Source organism: Nelusetta ayraudi, unplaced genomic scaffold (assembly GCF_046127955.1).
Source record: "Nelusetta ayraudi isolate G7.1 ecotype Tasmania unplaced genomic scaffold, CSIRO-AGI_Nayr_v1 ptg000042l, whole genome shotgun sequence".
Lineage (NCBI taxonomy): Eukaryota > Metazoa > Chordata > Actinopteri > Tetraodontiformes > Monacanthidae > Nelusetta > Nelusetta ayraudi.
This window is the reverse complement of record NW_027466092.1, coordinates 10,554,079-10,579,644: the sequence shown is the minus strand read 5'-3', so window position 1 is coordinate 10,579,644 and position 25,566 is coordinate 10,554,079. Positions and strand designations below refer to the sequence as shown.

The 25,566-nt window shown below is 45.8% G+C and overlaps 1 protein-coding gene across 1 annotated transcript; it reads left to right on the top strand.

Annotated features, from left to right (window-relative positions):
• Positions 1-1,505: 1,505 nt before the first annotated feature.
• Positions 1,506-25,566, top strand: erbb2 (erb-b2 receptor tyrosine kinase 2). The gene is made up of 27 exons (XM_076034241.1): positions 1,506-1,799; positions 9,411-9,562; positions 9,640-9,820; positions 9,923-10,054; positions 11,234-11,299; positions 11,388-11,503; positions 11,638-11,779; positions 12,693-12,821; positions 13,301-13,442; positions 14,280-14,353; positions 14,770-14,860; positions 15,333-15,535; positions 15,917-16,046; positions 16,560-16,650; positions 17,017-17,171; positions 17,264-17,311; positions 17,410-17,548; positions 17,693-17,815; positions 18,228-18,326; positions 18,416-18,601; positions 18,803-18,958; positions 19,066-19,141; positions 19,605-19,751; positions 19,859-19,956; positions 20,327-20,518; positions 21,385-21,781; positions 22,241-25,566. The coding sequence occupies exons 1-27, from the start codon at positions 1,727-1,729 to the stop codon at positions 22,564-22,566; spliced, it is 3,864 nt and encodes a 1,287-aa protein (XP_075890356.1). The 5' UTR covers positions 1,506-1,726; the 3' UTR covers positions 22,567-25,566.

Sequence of the window (25,566 nt, the reverse complement as noted above, 5' to 3'; positions counted from 1 at the left end):
AATCATACATTTTGACATTCTACAATTTATATGTTTTTCACTATTTCAATTTCTGTGCATTTTTTAAGGTTGTGCAACATTTTACGTTGGAAGTTTTTTGCCCAACCTAATCATCTTTAAAGTTATAGGTTCTAAATTTTACAAACAACAATGTTATATCATTGGATTGATAATTTCTCAAGGCTGTTTCGGTGGGGGCCAGGAAGAAGGTTTTAAAATGGTTATGTTGGAACTGATGAAGGACTTTACCTCCTTACTTCTCTATTTAAAATCTGCTAAAAAAAAATCATGTATATCAGTCGCCACTACTGCTGTTACTGTTGCTATGAGTAAGATTTTTTTTTTTTTAACAAGCACTTTTCGATTCAAGTTTCATATGCAGTATCCATGCAACACGCTGGTCATCTGAAGACTTGGGTCGCTCCCTCGACTGAAGTGACGGCCATTATTGCAGGTCTATTTAAAGATCCTCTTCAGCAGGGCTGAAAAAATAAACAGGGCACCTGTTCATAGTGGGAAACCCAGTGTACAGAGAGTTTGCTGGCGTGTAGGACTGGACACGTACAGAGATTCTACTAAATGGCACGTATTTTTCAAAATGAATCAGCTGAGACAATCTATTTACTGAGGAAAATGTTTGTTATAACAGAAACAAAAGGGTCTTTAAAGAAATTGTGACTTCAAAAACAACTAGATGTATTTGGGTATTTTTTTCTCATGTCTAACAATAAAGTTCAGCAGCATCTGCTCAGCTGAATACCTCTCTAATTGAATTGTCTTGGTCGTCTGGCCATGCAGAGCGTTCCTGGACAGGCCTTACTTAACTCAATAAAACCAGACTGGGTCAGTAATCCAAAACTTTTCAATCAGTATTGAATTTCCTGTTCATCTACTCCCTCCTCCCTCTCCCCTGCACCATTGCCATAAAATACAATATAATATGGCGTATAATGATATGACAAAGGCCATGACCTAGTTGTGACTCTGGCTAATCTAATACTAATACATTACGATCTAACTGACTGGCTGCATGACCTGTGCTGCGAAGAGGTGAGCAGGTGAATGATGGATAGATAGATGGATAGATGGATAGATTTTTGATGACTTTTCACTTTTACACTTTCACAAATTTATTAATTTTGGATTTTACATTATTTACATTATTTTGGCGCATCTTGGCTTTTGGGGGCGCCGTTTTAAATGCAGAGATTATTCTATCACAATTTGGTTTTATTTTTTTTAATTTTTTTAATTATCAGCAAATGTATTGTCTCATTACTGGCAGAACAAAAAAAAAAAAAAAACTTAAGTACACTTACTTTTATACGTTTAAAAGAGTTGAATCAGTACTTTAACTTTTATCCATACTTGTACTTAAGTCCAGAATGTAAATACTTGAATCGAAGATAGATAGATATGGTGATGTGGTGGGCGGGGGCGACTCAACCTGCCACTCCCCGCTCTGGCCTTCACGGGAGCGCGCCTCCGCTCCTGCGCGCTCTGACGCTTTACTAGCAGCAGGCTGAGGATTCCAGGGAGGAAGTCGCACAGATTGAAAAAACATACGAGCGCTTGCAGAGGTGCCAGTAAACCAGCCCGGGGAACGAAATAATTTAAATAAATAAATAAATAAATCAGGAAGTCGGGAAGCCACGTTGGGGGAGCGAACAGGGACTGAACCTTCTCCAGCGGGATTATGGACTAAAGTGGAGGAGCGTCGCGGCAGATGGAGGCGGCGAGAAGTTTGCTGTTTGTCGGCGCCGTGCTGCTCGGAGCGGCGGGCGCGCTCGCCAGAGAAGGTGCGTACACTTTTTTTTTTCTGTTGGTTTGTTTTGAAGAAAAAAAAGTTCTATAAAATCCAGTTGGATTTTCGCTTTCGCCGCCCGCTCTCTCAGCAAACCTTCCTCCGGCGCGAACTCAATATTGAAAGCGGAGTGCGGGGCGTGTGTTTCATTGTACCGTCAGCGGAGCTCCGGTTGATATTTCTGGCTTGGACCACATTCCTGCGTGAGTCCGCAGCACCTCGTCCTCACTGCCGAGCCGAGCCGAGCCGAGCTTGTCGGGAATTACTGCAGCCCGGCTCGGCTCGGCAGTGAGTCCGTAGCCCTCGTTCTCACTGCCGAACCGAGCCGTGCAGTGCCGAGCCGAGCCGAGCCGAGCCGAGTATCCCGTCCTCACTGCCGAGCCGAGCCGAGCCTTTCGGGAATTACCGCAGCAGACGCTGCGAGAGCTGCAGTTACAAAGCAATCACACCTGTCACACGCTCTTTTGGACCCCCAAACACACACACACACACACACACACACACACACACACACACACACACACACACACACACACACTTGCAAAAAAATGTTGCACACACAGTCAAGTAAAGTGGCAATGGGGGCGAGTAGAAGGAACGCGAGAACCTGTTGAGCAGCAGCTCGGGACGAACAACAACAACAACAACAACCACAACCCCCAAACCCCAGCAGAAAGGGCCAATTGTGTTCCAAGGATCATGACGATGTCAATTATTCACTAGTGGCACCCAAAGAGGGCCGTTGTCTGCTAGAGGGCCACTGGTGTCAGTGCATCTAGAGCCAACCGAGGGAGCAACAAGTGCAAGTTGTGAAGGAGAAATACAAAAATGAAAATTATCATTTGCTCAGAGGTTTAAGAAGATTAAAATGAAGCATTTTATGACGTTATCGGTGCAAATGTTGAAGATTTACTTCCTTATTAACCCCCTGACACACCACTCATTATATTTTAATTTGAAATTTTACAAGCACTATTTTCAGGGGCAGCTGATCATGTTGGCAAATATTTGACGAGTTTTTCTCTAACAGCGTCCCAGTGAAGTATGTTGCAACAAATTATTGTCCACCTGAAGAGAAAATCCACTTTAGGTCACGTCCTGGATCTCGTTGTTGCCTATTGAACAGCACACAGTCAGGATGTTGTGTCCAAATCAGATGTTGTTTTCTTTATGGAAAAACACCTATCATGTGAAATTGCCCATGTACAGGCCAGGTTCAACCAATAATGTTGTGGCATTCGACTGTTAATCAATATGTAGCATTCAGCCAAGTTTTGTTGCTGTGGTTTTCCAGGATGGTTATGTGGGAGGTCCAACGATGCAAAAGTTTCTGCAGGAAGCTGTAAACAGAGGGCTAAAATATTCTTGTTTTTTGGAGATTTGTGTTTTATTCGTATTATTATTATTATTATTATTATTAATAATAATAATTATTATTATTATTATTATTATTGGATGACTGAGCCTGTCAGGCCACTTGTCAGGAGTAGGATAAAAAAAAAAATCCCTGAATGCAACAACACACTCAAGCAAAAGTATTTCCTTGCAGCAGGTTGCACAGGCCACCCGGCTGAAATCAGTTATATCACTAAACCTCGTTGGAAAAACAATCAGCGTCACGCATGGTGCACAGCGAGGTATCGGCCCGTCCTCCTCGCTGCTAAACACCCCCTTTCGAGTGTCACCAAGTCTTTCATTATCTGTGAGTGCCGCTGCTGCTGCCGCTGCCACTGCTGCTGCTGCTACTGCTGCTGCTGCACGCAAACAAAGTCCGCAAGTCACAGGTGAAATCGTTTCCAAACACACAAGTGCATTGTTGGTGGAAAACAGGTCGGTGCACTTTGCACCGCGGTGTTGATCAACCCCAGCCCTCTGCAGCCTGCTGCTGACTCTCTGACCGAGTCCATCATGTAATGGTGTAAATCAGGCATGGGCAAACTACGGCTCGGGGGCCATACGCGGTCCGTTAAGCCTTATAATCCGGCCTGCCGAACTTGAACAGGTGAGAATACCAGTAAGCAAGTCTTAAGTAGCTGTATTTCATCCATTTTTTCAGTGTTTAGGAGTTATTTCAATAAAGAGCTAAACACCATATTTTCTTGTAACTTTGCTTTTGTTCATTTTCTATTGACATTAAAGCACATTTTCTGCATATCCCATGATATGTTTTTTCCTCCTATGAGGTGGGTCACCAAAACACTCCATCCATCTGCTCCTGTTCCACACCTCCGTCAAATTTTAGGACCCATTGTGACCCACCAGTCAAAACGTTTGCCCACCATCTGTGTTTCACCCTCAGTAGCCTCCAGAGGCGACGCGGCCGCCGCACTTTGTTGTCTCGTTCTCACAAGAGACGTGTTTTGCGGGAACACGGCCCTGCGAGGGAACGCTGTGTGTGTGTGTGTGTGTGTGTGTGTGTGTGTGTGTGTGTGTGTGTGTGTGTGTGTGTGTGTGTGTGTGTGTGTGTTCAGAAGCCTTGCACAGAGTTCATGTCCTTGTCACGCTCCAGCGCACCCACTGAAAGGAGCCCACTGCAGAAGTGATTCAGTCCCCTGGTGGTGAGTGGCCCTCGGTGGCCGTCTAGACACCAACACTGATCCAGGCTGCCCGTCAGCGATCTAAACTGTGAGGATTGACGCTCGTCCTCCCAGCACCTGCCCACTCACATTTCAAAGAAATCACAGCAGCCGTGTTGGGAGTTTATTCCTCTTTCTGATTGTTTTGTTTTTTGATGCTGTTGTTTAGTTTCAGCCGGCTTGCTTTGGAAGAACATGATGCATGCTCTCACTGGAACTAACAATGGCGGGTTGTTAGATTCTGAAAAAGTTAAAAGGAAGATGTGAAATGGGAAAAGAAATGGTGTCCCTGTGACTGAAGTGTTGAAGGATCATAAGAAAGTGAAGGAAATAAGAATCACAATCCCCTGATGAGATATATTTCACCCTTATAAAATAAAAAGAGGCTCTGTGTGATTCAGGCATTTTATAGCAGCGCTTTGTGAATTTCCTTATTCATTCATTATTAATCAGTTGTACATAAGTGCAAATGTTGACTTGTTTAAAAAAAATTGTTGGCAAAAAATCTTCATTCTGCCTTTTGTCATGACCTCTTTCGATTGTTGCTTTTAGCACTGAGCACTTGGTTATTGATGAATATGAATCAAGTTGGCAGTGATTGATTCGCTCACTGCTTTCCTGCCCACAATATCCACGCTGACCCAGTTGTCTGTCATCATTCAGTTCAGGTGACTGTGGGAAGTTTATTTCAGGTTTTTTCAGTGATGATGATGAAGTGGCCTCTCACTTAGTCTCTCAGTTGCTTCCCTGCTCCTGCTGAAGATTCGTCGGCCAGCCCCTCGTCCCGGCGCTCCTCGTCTGCCAACATTTGTCGAGCAACAACTCGTGTTCACGAGGCTCGAAAAAACACAGTGCTGCCACACTCTGACTCCTCCCGCACTCCACATCATTGTTTTGCAGCGAGTGACGCTACCAACAACGTTCTCCAGAGCCGAGTGTTCACCATCATTGTTTTGGAACCCGTTTTTAATAAGGCTGATGATGCGTCCCCGGGGTAAAGGAAAATGGGCCAGCCAGAGTCATTTGTGTGTTTTTTTGTGATTCCAACACGTTAATGGTACTTGTTGCTTCACAGTTCCTATCCGTGCGTGAGAACACCTGCTCCCTAATCCATCCAGTAGCCTCTGCTGTAGTTTGATTTGAGATGGCTTCCAGGCCTCCACATCGACTCCTTGTCCGCTCAAGATGCCTTTTCAGCTCGTAAACGTGTCAAGCAGAGAACGAGTAGCGCCTCAGCGCCACCTTTGTGGCTGGAGTCCTGGCGTGACGGGGTGACTGAGTGAGGAGCTCGTTCCTGCGAATCCCCGCGCAGTACCTGTTCTGCTTGTCCGTTGAGCAATACCTGTTTTCTCCCCGGCGACGGAGCTGGTGGAGGACAAGAAGGAATGCGTTCAAGGTGGCTCGGGGAGAAACACGTCGCAGGGATTAGCGTTGCGTTACAATCTCGGCCGTTCAGTCGGATCTGGGACTCTGTGTGTGTGTGTGTGTGTGTGTGTGTGTGTGTGTGTGTGTGTGTGTGTGTGTGTGTGTGTGTGTGTGTGTGTGTGTGTGTGTGTGTGTGTGTGTTTTGAGGTTTTTATCGGATCCATCGAGAGGAAAGTTGAGCATGCAGGCCGGCTGGTCTTCTCTTTTTTTTTTTTTTTCACTCTGTTTTCCTTGTTTAATATCTGCCTTCTGCAGCAGCAGCATCACTGTCAATGTCACCCTGTCGCTTGATCTGCACTGTGGCACACACACACGCACACTCTCTCTCTCTCTCTCTCTTTCTCTCTCTCTCTCTCTGTGAACTGGCAGGCCGCCACACGCAGGTGTGGCATCGTGCTGCGCACTGGAACTCAGTCCCATATTATCGCCGCGTTCAGAACATTATTCTTCACTGCACTGTTCACTGGGGCCGCCTGTACGGTGTCACTTGACCGAGACGTCGCTGCGTTCGGGCCTATGTGCTGCAACCACGATGCACTTTTAACTTCCTGCTAAACCTTTGCTGCACCTTCCACAACAGGAAATGGGACAAAAACAAGGCTGTCCTCAGAGGGGCAGAACGGACATGGTACATGTATCAGTGAGGTACGGGTCCCCTTTGTGACGTCACAAAGGTGTGATGACCAGAACTTTTGTTTTTGAGTACATTTTCTTAAAAGTCACTCAAGCAAAAGATTCTGAATATGGACTTTTTGTCATTTTCTGGGAGGTCACCAATAAGCTGAGTCATTCAGATAGACATAATATTGGACTTCACATTTTCTGTCATGCATGTGCTAATTACAGTGGTTTGAGTCAGCAGCTGCCATTGAGTTTTTATACATTGCTAGTGGGATGCGTCTCCTCTGACGTAGCCGAGCGAACCGCTTTGTATTTCTCAGCACTGATCTTTATAAGCAAAGAGAACAAACAGACTTGAGGGTGAAAAAAAAGAAACCCCAGACTTATTTATTTCTGAAACATTTGAGTGCGCGAGCTGCTCACGTCAGGCCGGGATGTCGGCGGTTGTGATGAACGACGTGGGTGACATTCCCAGCGCTGTCTTTTGACCTGATGGGCCTCGGCCTGCTGACTGGCCTTTGAACAAGACTCTCAGCTCCGAGGTAGTTTTCTCTCACCCCCACTTCCCCCATCCCTCCTTTGCCCTTCCCCCACCACCAGCACCACCGCCCCCCGTTCAAACTCGCTTGCGTCATCCCCAAGTCATGCAAAGATCCACATTCCATAAAAGTGACACTTTCCAAAAGCAGTCGGGGAATGAGTCACTGACTGACTGCGAGAACTTAACAGGAATGATGACTTTTTCTTTCTTTTTTCTTTCTGTCTTTTTGAAAAGTCACTGCCTCACTTTTAAACGTAGCTACGATTGTATTTCTTCAGCGGCTGAGGGATGTTATGAAGTGACAGTGAGCAGGTTGGGTGCTCAGTAAGTGATAAAACAGAGAGAGTATTTTGGGCCATGGAGATGGAGGGGCTGGCCTCACAAGGACACACACACACACACACACACACACACACACACACGCACGCACGCAGGCACACACACGCTTGCTAGCAAGCGTTGCTGGCAGACTTTTGGAGAGCAAACAATGAAGGATTAAAGGACGAGGGAGCCGAATGCCGGCTTTATCCACAACTCTATTTTTTATTTGTTTTTTTACTGTTTTTTCTTTTAACACTTGGCAAATCTGTTCCGTCGAGTCGTCTGTCGCTGCACGTTCACCTCGTCGCTGAGCTGCGGAGACACCAGCCGCTGACCTCGTGCCGTCGTGGTTCACTTTCACTCAATGCTCACAAGTAAAGGCAGCGTCTCCTCGATGACGCATCGGCAAATATCCACCTGAGATCGAGTTTGTGTGGTGTTTGCCGACCTTTTTTCCCCCTCAACCAAAATACATAACTGCTGAGAGTTACAATCTGTTAAAGTCTCGACAAGCAACCGGAAGCCGCGCAGCACGTGGCTGACGCAGGCACTATGAGCGCATTCCCTGACTGCTTAGCTGCTGGACTATGTTGAAACATATTGTATCATAAAAAACTCCCTCCTTCCCTCCCTTCCTCCCTCCCTCTCCACTCCTGCTGCCCGCCAGCACTTCCTGTTCCTCTGCCGATGAGTTCATCCAGAAGCCGTCTTTCCCGAAAGGAGGCCGATAGTAAAAGGGAAGGACAGAGGAGCGGCGAGGGGGTGTGTGCACCCTGGAAAAGTGGGACGACTATTGAGAGGCCAGTTGAGGCGAGCCAGAGGAAGTCATTTATAACCCCCGGCGCAGGAGGGACTGTCCACTGTGTGAGTGTCTGCACAAGCACGGGAGCTATGTGTGTGTGTGTGCTTGTGCGTGCTTATGTGTGTGTGTGAATTGTAGTCCTGTGCGACCCCTGAATGCAGCGCTGTGTGTGACCCACTGCAGGGAATCTGCTCTCTGTGCCGCCAATGGAAAATATATCACACACACACTGAGAGACTGACGGCGGCTGTGCAGATGGTGCGACTGTCAGGGAAACCGTTCAGAGGAAAGCCGGCGAAAACACCAGGGGGAATAAGTCACTGATGTGTAACGTTAACATAATATCTAAAAGGAAATTCTCCATGTTAAAGGTCCCGTTGTTTTTCTTTGTTGTGGCGGATTCACAGGAGGAGCAACCTGGTGTGATTTACTATCCAAAACACAGAAAGGACACGTTCATTTCATTTTCTAATAATTCATTTATACTTTAAATTAAAGTTGAGTTCCTCTAGTTTAGGTTGTCAAACTCAAATACACAGTAGGACCAAAACTATTATCTTGGACAAAGTCGTGGGTCAACATTGATATTTATTGAAAAAAATCTTCCTCCAACATGAACCTTTTTCATGGACCCAAACAAGTTTTGCTTCAACCTGAATATGGAACAAGCCAAGCTTGATACTATACATGATTAACCTAATATTGCACTCATACATAATCGAATTTAACATAAAAAAAAACGTCATCAAAATAAATCAAATGTCATTAAAAATCTAATCTAATAAAATAACAACACTAAGCCAAATATCCTTCAATAAACGTCCTGTCCTGATTAATGTGCTAAAATACTAGCAGAGCATTCTGGTATTTGCAGCATTAGCAGTCCATGTGCTGTATAATACCACGGGCCAGCTCTAGTAGAGATTTTGTTTTGCCTCGCAGTGCAAATACAATTACACTCCGGGCCAAATTTTGCCCACGGGCCAAAGTTGACACCTATGCACTAGTTGGTGTCCATGTTGAGTCGAACAGATTTTGAAATGTTGTGGCAGACAAAAAAACATTGTCTTTTTTTTCTTCCTAAATCAGCCTTTGTTGGTCTTGGGTTTGATGTATTTATATGTTATTCTCAGGTACATTGGGGTTAATTTGATTCATTTTTTTAAATAAATGATATTTAAAAAATGACTTTGTACATGTTAACCAAAAGTTGTTGTTTTCACTCTTTTTCGTCACTTATTTCCGAGCGCAGCTCCGCTCTTGCGGCTGCCCTGTGTGTGTTTCCTCACGCGGTGCTGAGATGATGTGTCTGCCTTGCAGTTTGCCTGGGCACCGACATGAAGCTGGCCCTGCCCTCCAGCCTGGAGAACCACTACGAGACCCTGCGGCTGCTCTACACCGGCTGCCAGGTCGTCCACGGCAACCTGGAGATCACGCACCTTCACGGCGAGCCCGACCTCTCCTTCCTGCAGGTGGCGCCGCCTTCCGCTCGCGTCACCATTTGGGGGTGGTGGCATGGACGGAGTTAAAAGGGTTCGTCTTTCCTCAGGGCATCGTGGAGGTGCACGGCTACGTCCTCGTGGCGCACGTTTCGGTGAGTCTGCTGCCTCTGGAGAACCTGCGGATCATCAGGGGCAGTCAGCTGTACAACTCCAGCTACGCTCTGGCAGTGACGGACAACAGCCTGGGCGACCGCGGCCTCAGGACGCTCCGCCTGCGCAGCCTCACAGGTGGGGGCGCTGCCGCCGACGCCGCTTTGGGACTTTACTATTGTCGCCGTTTATTTCGCAAACAGAAGTGAAAGCACGGTTAAAATGTCGTCCCTGCCGCAGAGATCCTGTTGGGTGGCGTGTATATCGGGGAGAACCCGCAGCTGTGCTTCCCCGACCCGCGGAACATCAACTGGACGGACATCTGTGACGAGCAGAGCACCAGTCCCAGGCTGCAGTCTCGCGCCCCAACATGTGAGAGAGCCTGGGCCGAACCTCTGTAGACAGTCAGACAATCTGCCGGAGGGCGAAGGACGGCAAAAACCAAGCGGCTGCATGTGCACAAAAAGAAAAAAACAAACAAAACGATGATGAGTTGGTCGGAAAAGAACGATGAGTTGAGAAAACCTCAGATTGCAGAATGGTGTCAGGGAAAGGTGGCGCTGGTGTGTCGGCACAAGAGTGGAATTGTCTTCGCTAGTGTATCATCCCAACACAATGAATAAAAGACAGAATGAATAAAAGAAAGAAACATAAATAGTAAGAATGATGATACGATATAAAAATAGAAATACATAATAATTTAAAAAACAAGATATTTATAGAAATGCAACAGTTCACGCTACCTGGAAGGTGAATATTTTTGTAGTTTTTGCACGTAAGCCCTCATCATCATTGTCATCAGAATTTTAGGTAGCCATCTTTCATATAAAATAATGCACCACAAACTGCTTTGCACGAAGGAACACAAACAAATGAGCAAGAGAATATCCAAAGTTTAAAAAAAGAAACGTAAAACCCCTCACCTACCTATGCAGTCCCTCATAGATGAACACACACACACACACACACACACACACACACACACACACACACACACACACACACACACACACACTTTCTGAAAGAACAGGCATCAACATTTTCGTTGCCGCAGTTAAAGCAAAACTGTGCTTTTTCTACTTTATGACAGAATTTTTTTTTTTCCATTAACTTGTCGTTGTTAGTCAATGCAGTGAGACACATTCTGCCTCACTGCAATGGTATGGCAGCTATAAATCTTTGCTAGCCTGCTGGGCGAGTTCTCGCGAAAAACACGCCCTGCTTTATGGCTTCACTTCAGACGTCAACATGCACTCCACTCGGCTGACTGCGAGAAGCCAGACGGCTCACAATGGTGACTGTATGTTCGTAATGGTCAAAGTGCCAAAGAGGCAAGAGTGAGAAGAAGAGATTGTCGCTGGGCAAGGGAGCCAACAGACGTGTTGAGGTTGCATAAAGAAACGCAGAGCCTAAGATTCCAGAAAATTAGAAAGTCTGTTTGACACCTCTGTCTTAAGGTCACACTGAAGGTGTCTGCAGACACTTGGACAGCTGTACAGCTGTTTTGTCCCTGCTCTGATCTGGCTGTTGTGTGGTCTTGCTCTGGTGCAGGTCCAGCGTGTTCCTCTGAATGTGGTAAGAGCTGCTGGGGAGAAACTGCACAGGACTGCCAGACCCGTAAGAATAAAACTTTGGCCCATTATCAGTGGTTGTGAAAGAGTCAACAGACATGCAGCTAAATGTATGAATTTTTTTTTTCCTGTAGTGACTCGTATCAAATGTGCGTCCGGCTGCCGGCGGTGCAAAGGGCCTCTTCCCAACGACTGCTGTCACACTCACTGTGCAGCCGGATGCACTGGACCCAAGGACTCCGACTGTCTGGTGAATATGTCACACGCACCTCGAGGGCATTCTTAAATAAATTCTTAAATTTCTCATTTTCATTCTCACGTTTGAACTCGCTGCCTTGCTGTGTTAATACCCCCCCCCCCCCCCCCCACCCATTCGCCCTGCAGGCGTGTCGCCACTTCAACGACAGCGGCGTGTGCAAGGAAAACTGTCCTCCACCCACAATCTACGACACGGTCACTTTCCAGACCAAGCCCAACCCAGACAAGAAGTTCAGCTTCGGAGCCACTTGCATCAAGACCTGTCCATGTGAGATCCTCTTTCATAAGAAGCTCCTCCTCCTCCCTCTTCCTCTCTCGCGGTGTTGAGCAACGGCGTTGTCTCTTTGAAACTTTATTTTTTGGAATAGCTTATTTTCAGTTTTATACATTTATCACACAAAATCAACAAAAAAGGTCAATATACCAACAGTATATAGACAGAACTTATCAAGGAACCCATCACTTCAACCCCCCCCCCATTAAATAAATAAATAATTAAAATAAAGTGAAATAAAATGAATAAAGAATAAAAATAAACAGGTCAATGTATGAAACTATTACCGATTACTGATTTAGACACTTGGTGTAACAGATAAATGAGTATAGTCCAGATATGGTTGCCATATTTTCAAAAAAGTGTTATCTGATATGTGATTATTTTTCCAGGGGTATGCAACTATTAATTTCAAGCAACCATCTATCAATGAGAAGGGGAGGGGGCAGATTTCCAAGACACCATGATGCATTTCTTGGCTACACATAGAGCAATTCCCATAAATTTGAGCTGCGATTTGTTTAGCGAGCCACAAATATTTGCTAAGTTTCCCAATAGGCACAATTCAGGGTTGACTGGAACTTCAACTCCAGTGATTTTGGTTAAGGTGGAGCAGACATCATGCCAGAAGGGTTTCACTTTAGTACATAACCAAGTACAGTGCAAAAAGCAACCCACTTCAATGCCACATCTGAAGCAGCTATCTGACACATCAGATTTAAATGAATGTAATTTTTCTGGGGTGAGGTATAATTGATGTAAAATATTATTCTTTGAAACTTTATTGATCTAAAAATCTTTGGCCAGATTTTTTCAGCGCAGATTGTTTTTTCCCTCTCATTTTGACACTTATTTCTTCCACATTTTCACTCAAAGAAAACACAATTTCTGTCTCTGTTGTCTGCAGACAACTACCTGGCAATGGATGTGGCTTGCATGCGCAGTTGCCCCAAAGCCAACCAGGAAATCATCACTAGACACCCCGGTGGCAACGAGACGCAGAAGTGTGAGAAGTGTGAAGGAGATTGTCCCAAAGGTGGGAGACGTTTCTTTGGGTTGTTTGTCCGTTTTTTCTGCCGCACCTTCATCTCATTATATAGTCAATAGTCACTAACGTGATCTTGTCACATGGCTTTGTGTGTCTTGTATATATATTTGGATGTTTCAAGGTCCAGTGTGTAAAATCTTGAAGGAAGCCTGGTAGTGTGTTTAGTATGCAGTGCGCTGTCAGACGGGCTTCCTTAAAAAATGTTGGCTCAAGATGGCAGCTAAATAGGAGCAAGACCTTTATTACTCTGTGTATATTCTTATATATATATCAGAACATTTCTAAGGGTAAGAAAACCAAATTACTTTTATTGTACTGCGAGTATATGCTTTTATTAATATATTTATGGGCAATATGTTAAGCTTTTTCCAAAATCAAAATCAAAATTAAGGCAAATTTTACACACTTACAAACTGAATGAAAGAAATCGAGTCAGTCAAATGAACCCTCTACTTTGCTGGTGCCAGTGTGTTACGGCCTGGGTATGGACAGCTTCGGCGTCATGGACAACCACGGCGTCACCATGGTTACTTCGTCCAACGTAGACCAGTTCAACAAGTGCGGCAAGATTTTCGGCAGCCTGGCTTTCCTCCCCGAGAGCTTTGCACGGTAAGAGGAGCCGCAATTCAGCTGACGTGTACGGAGGGAAAACCATCAAATTGCCATTAATTGTTTTTCATGAAGTAATTACAATTCATGTATCCATGTGGGATGCACTTCAAATGATGTTTCAGGAAAGAAAGACACGATACATGCAGTGCAGTTACAATTAGGCAGTTACATACCGATCTGATCTGATCTGATCTGATCACATCTGACAGTGTTGGCTGATTAATGCGGCAGATTTATGGGCGTTTTGCCACAGTTGGCACTGGGCGGTTGCTTCAGTCATGAGCCTTAATTAAAAACACAACAAAACAGAGCAAAACTATAGACCCAGACATCTTGTGACTAAAGAGATCTGCACAAGTGTCCAACGGTCCTTGTCCACTGTACTTGTGCAAATGAGAAAAAGTAAAATCTCCAGCCCTGAGGACCAACATCTGTGAGTGTTCAAGTGTTCAACAAGATGTGAAATCCTCCTCTGAAGTGTGTGCTTCTTCTATTTTTTCTTAGATATTTATGTTATTACTTACACTTTTTACTGGTTGACACATTATTTACATTTACAGTGTAATGCAAAATGTCTGTTTGCGCACTTGCTTACATTGTTTCCTATTTTTTCATAATATTAAATAGTCATTAAAAAAATCTGTTTAAATGTAACCATGGCTACGTGACCAACGGCAGCGCTCATGAAGCAAATCATTGACCCATTTGTTTCGTTTTTGGCCAACATTTTTCTAATGAAGAACTTAATGTCAACAGGCGGTGGAGAGCAGTAAAGAACAGGCTGGTGTTTTTCACCTCTTGCACAGTAACTTATTTGAACGTTTAACTTTTCAGGGACCCTGCGAGCAACACGTCGGGGCTGAGCTTGGAGCAGCTGAGCGGCTTCAGGAAACTGGAGGAGATCACAGGTACTGAAAACTGGGAGCTGAGAGGCAGTGATGATCTTTCTGTCCTGGGAGAATTTGAATAGAAACACTGCATGTGCAAAAACCCATCATTGGTTTTTACTCTTTAAGCCTTATCCATTAAAAAAAAAAAAACAATTCTATGATACATTTTTGCATCACATTTGATACATTTTGTGTTTTTGGCAAGTTTTTTTTTTTTTTTTCCGTTTTTATTTTAGTTGATTTTATTTTTTTGAGGCTCACAACAATTTCAATTTTAGACACAACACCTGTGTGCCTGTGTGTGTTTCTATTGTAGTAGGCATCAGAAACCCACATGGCAAATACGGCACAAATGGTTTCATGGGGTAAAAAGTTGCACAGCTGCACATTGGCTCCCTCGTGTTTCATTGCATGTGTGTGAATTCTCTGTGCAGGCTATCTGTACATTGAGGCCTGGCCTGAGGAATTGAGCAACCTGAGCATCTTTGAGAACCTGAGAGTCATCAGAGGCCGGATGCTCTACAAGTAAGAAAACCGTCTTCTTCGCATGGCCTTTTTATTCTTTCACCTCTTACATTATTCTTATACTTCTGTCAAAACCAGCTCAGTTTTCACCCCCATGTTTTGTTCAGTCACCCTCGCTGGCGTCAAGCATTTTTTCCCCTCTGTTGTTCACGTCTGAGCCTCTCAGATTATGAGTCTGAGGTTCAGCCGAGACAGTCTTTCAGTTTTCAGGGCAATAAAGGCTAATGATTTAGCTCTGACCTGCGCTCCTGCCATCATGGATCGCAATAAACAGTTTAGTGGAGCATTTCCTCGTCAGGTCATGGTGAAACTGAAATCTGTCTGCGTGACAGCAGTAGAAATGAAGGACATTATTGTTAGTTTGTTGTTTGGCTGCCTGCCATCTGTATACACTTACATCACCTGTTTTTTTTGTTTTTTTTAAAAAACTAAATTCCCCTACAGATATTAACTGATGTCTTCTCTCTGCAAGGGGGGTATTTTCACTGGCCGTCCAGAACCTGCACATCCAGTCTCTGGGTCTGCGTTCGCTGCGCAGCGTCAGCGGCGGCCTGGTGCTGCTGCACAACAACTCGCAGCTCTGCTACAGCAGCTCTCTGTCCTGGGAGAGCCTCCTGCATCCCACCCAGGGACCCCAACGCATCGTCAGCCAGAACAAGGACCCCAAAGTCTGCGGTAGGTGAACGGCGAGGAGGGGTCAAAGGTCCGTTCAAAGCCGCCAGCGGTTGCACTTTGCTCAGACGCTTGTCACTCGGCAGCTGCGTTTATCTGGGTCTTCACCTGGAGCGGGACGCAATCGTGTTTATTGTTTTCCCGCAGAAATCTATCGGCGCTGTAAAAGTTTCATACCTGAACGCTGACATGCATAACCACACGTGTTTATGTGTGTGTAATGAAACCTCGTGTGGCCTTGCCGTCGAGTGCAAGTCGAGCGATTTGAACGTGAGCCGCTTTAATTCTGCCTCTTACGTGAAGCGTTTCACGTCCTAACAGATTTCGCAGCAGAAAAACTGCATGGTGACCGACGGTGTTTCTCTCTGTTTGTGTGAATTCCAGAGGACGAGGGTCACGTTTGCCACCCGCTGTGCGAGGGAGGCTGCTGGGGTCCGGGGCCCAGCCAGTGTGTGTCCTGTCGGTCCTTCCAGCGCGGCACAGAGTGTGTGGAGCAGTGCCACATCCACGACGGGTACAAGGATTAGTGTGTGTGTGTGTGTGTGTGTGTGTGTGTGTGTGTGTGTGTGTGTGTGTGTGTGTGTGTGTGTGTGTGTGTGTGTGTGTGTGTGTGTGTGTGTGTGTGTGAGGTTGTGCCAAGTCAATAAAAATGGTTGCAAGGCCCATCTGTGGCATACGGTTAAATGTGTTCAGTGACAGTGTAATAATGATTGAACGGAGTGGTTTAAGCAGGGTTGACTGGAGCTGCAGCCGCAGTGATGCTGCCAGTCAATCGATTCAATTCAAAAGCTTTTAAATCAACGTTTCCCCTGCAGCAAAAAATAATTCACGTGCACGAGGCTACAGTGTGTTCATGGGCCCAAAATTCTTTGCGGCTTGTGGCATGGAGTGTGTTGTAACCCCGCCGCCCCTTTTTCCAACAACATAAGTTTCTTACGACTTGGCACAAGCTTTTCGATGCAAAGCCGTTCAGCAGCTGGCAGGCTGTTTTAATGCGATGCTATTTCTCATGTTGCTCATGTTGTAGGTCGGTGCGGGAATTTGCAAATGGATCCACCTGCATCGCCTGCCATGCAGAGTGTCGGCCGCTCAACAGCTCCGCCTCCTGTCACGGCCCGGTAAGGCCCTCGGTCATCATCCAGCTTTCCCGTTCCCTTCATCACCCCTTTTATCTTCTGATTTTATTGTTTTAATATTTCATGTATTTCATGAATTTTCCTCTCAGATTGATTTTTCCTGTATTTTCCTGAATTCTTGTTTGACTTTATGGCCACTTTGTCACTGTATTTCAAAAGGTTCTACAGAAATAAAAGTTATTATTATCATACTCCAATCAAAACGATATAGCACCTAACGTAGGCTCTGCATACTTGATTGCGTGTCATAAAAAAGTCTTATGTAGATATCTTTGTGTGTGTGTGTGTGTGTGTGTGTGTGTGTGTGTGTGTGTGTGTGTGTGTGTGTGTGTGTGTGTGTGTGTCCAGGGTGCAGAGCACTGTGTGGAGTGCAGGAACTTCCAGGACGGGGACCTCTGCGTGGATCACTGTCCCAGCGGGGTGAAGGAGGACCAGCAGACGGTGTGGAAGTACAGCAACGCCACGGGCCACTGTCTGCCCTGCGGCACCAACTGCACGCTGTCGTGAGTGGACGCTCTCACACACACACACACACGCCGCAACGTACGCACAAACCTCGTGGACGCTTTCACACCCGGCGTTTGTCCTCTTGCAGCTGCACGGTGATGGACGAGCGAGGCTGCCCCATGGACACCAGGACAGGGTGAGCTGCCTTCTCCCACATTCTCACTTGTACTTGGTCGGACTCTGGTGGAAATGAACAACTTTTTTTCAACAAGCTTTTCTGCTCCTCCCTTTCAGACCTGTGACGACCATCGCGGCTGCCATCGGCGGCGTGGTGCTCTTCTTCATCCTGCTGGCTCTGCTCGTCTTCTACCTCCGGAGGCAGAAGAAGCTCCGGAAGAAGGAGACGATGAGGAGGATCCTGCAAGAACACGAGGTGGGCTGCTAACTGAACTCATAATATCCAAAAATTTCCCAAAAATTTCCATTGGTTTGTATTCTTGGGTATCACTTGCAATGAGGTAAACTGCTTTCTGTTTTGTTTTTTTTTTCTTTCGCTTTTGTTCCCCCTGCGGTGCAGCTGGTGGAGCCTCTGACACCTAGCGGAGCTTCACCCAACCAGGCTCAGATGCGCATCCTGAAGGAGACGGAGTTGAAAAAGCTCAGGGTGCTTGGAGCAGGAGCGTTCGGCACCGTCTACAAGGTTTGTGTCCATCGTCTTTCAATCAGCTTTTATTTTATTTATAAAGCGCTAAGTCACAACCGAAGGCATCTGAAAGTGCTTTGCATAGTCAGCCACCTGAACCATCTGAACCCTCCAGAGCAAGAAAAACTCCCCAGTAGAGTAGGAAGAAACCTCGAGAATAAACGGAGTCCAGTGGACTCATACATGGCTGGTGGTCATCTGCTTTGACCGGTTGGACTTAAAAGGAAACACAAAAAAAACGAGAGAGAGAGAGAGAGAGAGAGAGAGAGAGAGAGAGAGAGAGAGAGAGACCAAATACCCACAAAGATAAATTATTAGTTGATATAAGTATCAGTTTATGAATGTGTGTATATGTATAATAGTGGACTGTTTTTGCTCTTAACGGCTTGACTGCTGTTTTCCTTCTCAGGGAGTTTGGGCGCCCGACGGGGAAAATGTGAAAATCCCAGTGGCCATCAAGGTGTTGCGGGAGAACACCTCACCCAAGGCCAACAAAGAAATTCTGGATGTAAGCACCGTCCGTCTGCGCCCCACAGGTACATCTATACATATATACAGTGCTTGGAAGGAAAGTCACTTCCTTCGTGTGCCCCGCAGGAAGCGTACGTGATGGCGGGCGTGGCCAGCCCCTATGTGTGTCGCCTGCTGGGGATCTGCCTGACCTCCACCGTGCAGCTGGTCACCCAGCTGATGCCCTACGGCTGCCTGCTGGACTACGTCAGGGAGAACAAGGACCGCATCGGCTCCCAGTGCCTCCTCAACTGGTGTGTCCAGATCGCCAAGGTTGGTAGGCAGGAGGCGGCTTCTTTTTGTTTTATCTTTCGTCTGCGCAGATCCACGACTGGGTTGATAATCTTCTTTCTTCTGTTTTCTTTCTGGATTTGATGTGATATTCAGCCTGTATATTTGCGGACACGTGGCTTGTGGTTGATGGTTGATGGTTGATGGTTGTGTGTGTGTGTGTGTGTGTGTGTGTGTGTGTAGGGGATGAGCTACCTGGAGGAAGTCCGGCTGGTGCACAGAGATTTAGCCGCCCGCAATGTTCTGGTGAAGAACCCGAACCATGTGAAGATCACCGACTTCGGCCTGGCCCGCCTGCTGGACATCGACGAGACGGAATATCACGCTGACGGAGGGAAGGTGGGACGAGGCTGCAGCACCGGAGGGGGAGGGGGACGTCTGCACTCATGAGCGAAAACAGTATCTTCTCATATTCATCTGTGGCTTCTGTTTCTGGATCTGACCAGGTGCCCATTAAGTGGATGGCCCTGGAGTCGATTCTGCACAGGAAGTTCACCCATCAGAGCGACGTTTGGAGCTACGGTCCGTATCAAGAGTGCCTTTCAGAGGAAATTTGTGACTGCTGCGATGATAATACAACCAAATTAACTCTTTCTTAATATAAAGTGTTGGAAGGGTGGAATGAATAGTTATGGTAATTTAAATGTAAATGTAAAGGTGCTTTATTTAAACAGTCCTTTAAAATAACCCATAGGTAAACCAAAGTGCTTTGCAATAGATAATAAAGTAGAAACAACTACAACAATAAAAGCAAAAATAAAATGAAAAACTAAAATAACATTGAACAAATGTCAACGAGTGTCGTGCTGAACTAGCAAGTTTTCTGTTTGGATTTCAGTTCTTCATTGAAGAAAAGTAATAATTAATGGAATTGCTTAGGGCAGGTCTTGTAATGAATAATGATAAAAGTTATTACGTTATTATAAGACTATTATAGAAGATTGTATTGATTCATTTGTCCAACTGCTGACCCCCTCCTTCCCAGGAGTGACCGTCTGGGAGCTGATGACCTTTGGCGCGAAGCCCTACGACATGATCCCCGCCAGAGACATCCCCGATGTGCTGGAGGGAGGAGAGCGGCTCCCGCAGCCTCCCATCTGCACCATCGACGTCTACATGATCATGGTCAAATGTGAGTGGTGGCGCAGCGCCGTTAGGCCTGGGAGAGGCGCTGGTGGTGTTTTGAAGGCAGCTGTTGACCTTGCTTGTTTTGTTTTGTTTTGTTGTGTCGGACGGCAGGTTGGATGATTGATCCCGAAAGCCGGCCGAGGTTTAAAGATCTGGTGGGCGATTTCTCCGCCATGGCCAGAGATCCTCCTCGCTACGTGGTCATTCAGGTAGGTCCGCCTCCTGCTGAACATTGGCTGCAGACTTTGCTATATGTTAAAGGTCCCCGTGTTATAAAAAAATTAACAGAAATGGGTCCACCCTTGCCTGCTTTCCCTTGTGCCACTTTGCAAAAAGCTGTTTTCAAAGTGTTGAAAAATGGAATTCTGTAACCCTGCCCTCTGTGATGTCACTATGGGTGCCAAATACCCCAATGCAGGAATAGCCTGGTGTTGGTCATGCTCTGTGAGACCAACTTGGATCGCCTTCCAAGCGCGTGAAAAGCAGGAAGCTGAAACTAGAGTTTTTAGCTTTTTTTTGCAGGAGGTTGTAAACAGAGGGCTACATATGTTGATTTCATGTTTGTGTGCTGTCTCTCAGAACGATGAGCAGATGAGCCTCTCCAGCCCGGTGGACAGCCAGTTCTTCCGGATGCTGATGGAGGAGGAAGGAAACAACATGAGGGAGCTCCTGGACGCCGACAAGTATCTGGTGCCTCAGCCAAACATCTTCCCCAGGTCTCATGTAGATGGCGCTCAGTCCAATGGACCTTCCAGACACCAGTCATACAGGGTCAGTGAAAGAAAAAAAAGCTACAAAGTGGAATGGAGACTTTGGTTTCATCACATGTACCAATTTAAAAAAAAATATTTGTAAATGAAATTGTGGGTAAAAAATGAAACAAAATGGGAGTTTTTCTTCTGCCATTCTCCCTGATGCTCTTCTCCTCTGGCTTACAGAAATGTGCTGTGTTGCTAAAATGTCTCCCGGTAGACCGATCAGATTTTTAAGCTCTCAAAGATTCCCCTTGCTGCACCAAGTACAACACATCCTCAGTTTATTTGAAACAAAAAAAAATCTGACCCAAACCTGTAAACACTGCAGCTTCCTGCAGCATCCCCTCCAGTCCCTTCAGCAGCTGCCTGCCTTGTGTCACTTCCTGTATTTCTTGTTTGTCTTCTTCTGGGACTTTGAAGGGCAGCTTCCCTCAGTTGTTTCCTGGTTTTGTCACAACTTGAAGGGAACTAGACTCCTATCCTAAAACTGAGTGAAAACACTCACTGGAGGTTGGCAAAGTTTTTGAACTAAAACTTTATTGATCTTTGCCAGTGTTTTTTTTAAACCGCTACACATTTTTTTTACATTGAAAAAAATCCCATGGCACTCACTTTCCTTTAAAACACAGTCACTCCAGAATGGAATGTTTTTATTTTCTGTAGACCAATTAAGTGAAATTTTATCATTTTTCACAGCACACCTGACAGTATCTCACAGTACACCAGTGTTCCATTGCACTGTGTTTGAAAAACACTGATCTAGCCAATGTGTAGCGAAGAATAAGTTCACCGCTGCTTCTCAAGAAAGAGGAGGAGTCACACAAAAGTGAAGCTGTTTACAGTCCGAACGCGCCGACTAAACCATCACGTCTTGTGTCGCAGAGTAAAGATCAGGGCTTGGACATGGACTCCTCTGCAGCCGGTGGCGGCGGGGGCCCGCGAAGCGTGTACTCCTCCCTGAGCACCCTGGGCCGGAGCCAGTACCCCACCTTGCCAGTAGGAGCCAGCACCTCCAACGGCATTTGGGCTGCTCAGTTCCCGTCGCTGGCGCGGAGCCCGTCGGCAGGAGGTCAGTCGGACTCGGTCTTCCTCGACTCTCCGGACGACCCCTCGATGCCTCCGGAGAGTCCCGGGCGCTACTGCAGGGACCCCACCTACTCCAACGGCAGCCAAGAGGAACTGGAGACGGACGGCCCCAACGGCTTCTTCTCTCCTCAGAATCTTCATCACTCGCTGCCCAGGCGGAGTCACGCATGCGTTCAGAATCGAGCTTTACCAGGTGAGCAGGCTGGTCTGGACCAGAATTACGACTTGAACACCGTTGGAGCTACTCTTCGTGATTTACCATCCAAAAACAACCCTGGGTAGACCTTAAAAAAAACAGCATATTTAGCCCTCTGTTTACAGCCTCCTGCTAAAACTGTTACCTTGTTGGACTTTTCACGTGGAGGAGACAGAGCCTCACAGGGCCAGCTGTGGTTGCTACGACTCCATCGAAAGTGGTGTCAGTGCCCTTTGTGACATCACAAAGGGGCCTGATTTGGGGCTAAGTGTCTCAGTGAGCACAAAACAGTAAATGAACAGGTGTTCACTGACAAGCTACGCATATTTGAAAAGAAAGGCACAGATGATGAAGGGAATTTTACACAGCTGGTGACATTTAAGACGCTGGTAGTGTTTTAAACTGAATTTGAATTTGAATTTTCTCATCATTTTCTGAATTCCTCCTCCTGTTCAGAGTACATCAATCAGGAGGTCCAGGACCCCAGGCCGGGGGCCCCAGAGAGACCCAGCACACTCCCTCGCAAGGGCTCCAGGATAGACCGACGCCTCCCGAATGGCCTGAACTCTGGCCACAGTGTGGAAAACCCGGCATACCTGATCCCCACTAACACCGGCGCAGGCTCCACCTCGCCGGCGTTTGACAACCCCTACTACGCCAGCGGCCCAGAGGCCCCGGACAGGGACGGGGGAATTCCTCGGCACGTGAACGGGTTCGTGACCCCGACGGCGGAGAATCCCGAGTACCTGGGACTAGCAGACACCTGGAGCGGATATTCCTGAGGGAGCAGGGAGCCGCCTCCGAGAAGCGGCACGATGAACTCTGGCGGAGTCACTGAAATGTCCTGGCTGCCACTGAGATAAAACACGGAAGCAAGAGAGAAATGGAAGATGGTTGTTTGTGTGAAAGCGTTGCTGCGCGTGGAGTTTGCGGACGTTGGGGAGAAGCTTCTCTCGGTGTCACGTTGCCAAAGTCCAAGCCAGCCGAGGGGGTTTCTGGTTCTCCGGCGGATCTTTTAATCTCACTGTGGCAATATATGTGCTCCTGCCTTCCTCTCGGCAACCTGCGCTCGCCGCGTGACGGTTAAGTGCCAGAAAAGATGTCTGCAAACTTCTCTTTGCCTGTACTTTGTGAACTAAGAACTTCATTTCTGGTACGAGAAGGTTTCAATTATCACAAAATCCAATCCAGTTGGCCTGATTGACGATGAGTTCTCCTTGTTTTTGTTTTTTAATTGTAATGTATATTTTATTTTATTTTGTCTAATGAAGCTTTTTTTAAAAAAAGTATATTTTTACTCTTAGTTAACACTATATGTGTGTTGTGAATTGTGATGTGCAGCTCAGGCCAGCTAATACAGGAAAGAAAAAGTACACACTTGGATAAAATGAGCCATGGTCTTTTTTTTGTCTTTTTTTTTCTTAGTATTCCGGTCACATTTTCCTCTGACCTGATGGGGGTCTTCAGCACACTCAAAGCCGTTTTGTTTTCGGCCAGAGAAGACCATGCAGCCCATCTGGCCAGTGGAGTTGCCTCCTAAAAGAAAAGGCATCCTGTGTGGAGTAAACAGGGGCATTGTGCCACCCTGATGTATGGGGGGCTGTTAGTGTCTGTGGCTGCAGCTACTTTGTGCCGAGGCGGGTGACATGTGAGGTGCTAACATAGTTAGTAATCGGGGGGGCGGCGGGACAAACAAACAATGATCTTTCAGTTTTTTGAAGATTACATTACATTGGTAGCTGCGTTTTTGGGAACCTTTCAGGGATTTATGCTTTTAGCACAGAATACCGGGGGAGAGTGCCAATTTTAAATAGTGCACGACGCACAGCATGGCATTGGAACCGCCCTCCCGCCTTCTGCTCTGGGTGGTCAGTCTCGAGCCAAAGCGGCGCCTCCGTTTGCAGGCAGCAGTGAGAAAGAAAGAAGTCCCGCTGGTCGTGTTTTGTAAAAAACGAGGCTGCTCCTCTCCGGCTGGATAATCAATGCATGGCTCAGATTCCACTCGCTGAGAACACACCAGCATCCCAGTTAATAATCAACAGCCCCCCTCCCCCTGTCCCCATGCTAACCGGTGCTGGGCTGGAGGGGGAGAGGTTGGTCGAGTCACAAGTCAAGTCAATGGAGCCATTGTCTCACCCTTTAGTCCTTGTTGGGAAGACCGAGTTTCTCCCGATTCCGCCGTCCCCAACGACCGAGGAAAGTGAGAGAAAAGTTCAAAAACAACCGACGCGGTCAACTAAACAGCTCAGCAGGCCTGTCTGCACACCAGCACCAGTCAGAAAGGCCGTGGGAAGCTTGTCTTGTCACGTGAATGTTGTTTTTCATAGATGTTTCATGTTTTTTTTAAATTCTTTTTTACACTTTAAGAACAAAATTTGGTCAGACTCAGTTTGTTTCAGTCAAGTGATTCATTAAAAAAAAAAAAAAAAAAAATCAGACCTCTTCAAGAAAAGCATGAATAACAAGAATGTGTTTTTTTCAGGTGTTTTGAAAGTCTGAAAATTCTAAATGATGTTTACTTCTAAAATTTAAACTTTGAAGTTTTACACCTCACGCTTTCCTCTGAAACTGAACAAGGTCATTCGACTCTTACATTTCCCAAAGGAAAGTTCTCAGTCTTGGAATCAAAAAACAGGAACGTCTTTGCTTATCTATTACTTGTACGTCGGTGAAGGAAAATTAAGTCCGAGCACAATAGGAGAGAATCAGGCACAGTAGCCAACGTGCAGGAAGAGAGAAAGAAATTACTGTGACGTTTCAGTGCAAAACCTTTGTAAAATGTGAGGGAAATGTGGAGGACAGACGCACTGCACTGTTAGCTCCAGGTGCAAGTATTGAAATTGAATTAGCTTTTAAACCGTCATGATTAGCATTACAGGAAACAGCTGCATTACTTCACTGTTCCTGGCCCAGAAATGGCTGCTGTTAAACTGGTCTGTCAGGTTGCTGCTGTTCCGGGAAGCACGTAGCATGGCAGCAATATTAGCACAACTCAAGAGTTTTATTTAACAATAATTATAAGGGAGCACCCTTATAATTATTGTTATTATTATTTGGGTGTGTTTTCCTAGACAGTAACCCTCAGCAACCACATTTAAGAACACTCACGTTTGCATCTTGTAGCCGTGCACAGGGATGTCAGAGGAAATATTAGACTGTTGTCACTCTATTATTTCTCATTCAGTTCGTCCTTTTGTCTGGTGTATGTTCATGAGGATGTTCATGAGGATGTCACTTATTGTCAGTTGGATGACTGTAAAAACTTTGTTGTCATTGTTGTTTTGTTTTGAATATTCTACCATTCTCCCTGATGCTCTTTGGAAAGAAGCCATATCTTTAGTAGCTCTTCTTAGCTTCACGTCATAGACAGTTACTACTGTTTCAAAGCACCTTTAAGTCATCATTGAGCTTTTTAGTCGTGAGGCTGTTTTGTACACTACCATTGAAAGTAAAACACGCCTAGCATGTGGCAGAAACATTAAAGCTGTAAAATATATGAATATGTAAGCCCTTAAAAAAAGTATTGAATTTCATTACTAATTACACTATCTTCGTCTGTATTGGACAATGACTTTGTAAACTTATACAACACTGTGCAAAACTTTCCCATTTACATTTAGTGCTTTCCTTTTCATTTGGTCAGCATGTCCCTTTTTGTAAATGTGTTGTTTGTATATATGATTTAAAAAAAAAACAACAATCACTTGGTAGCTAATTTGAATTATGAGTATAAGTATTTGTATAAATTGTGAAGTGGGGAAGAAATACATATGAAATTGTTC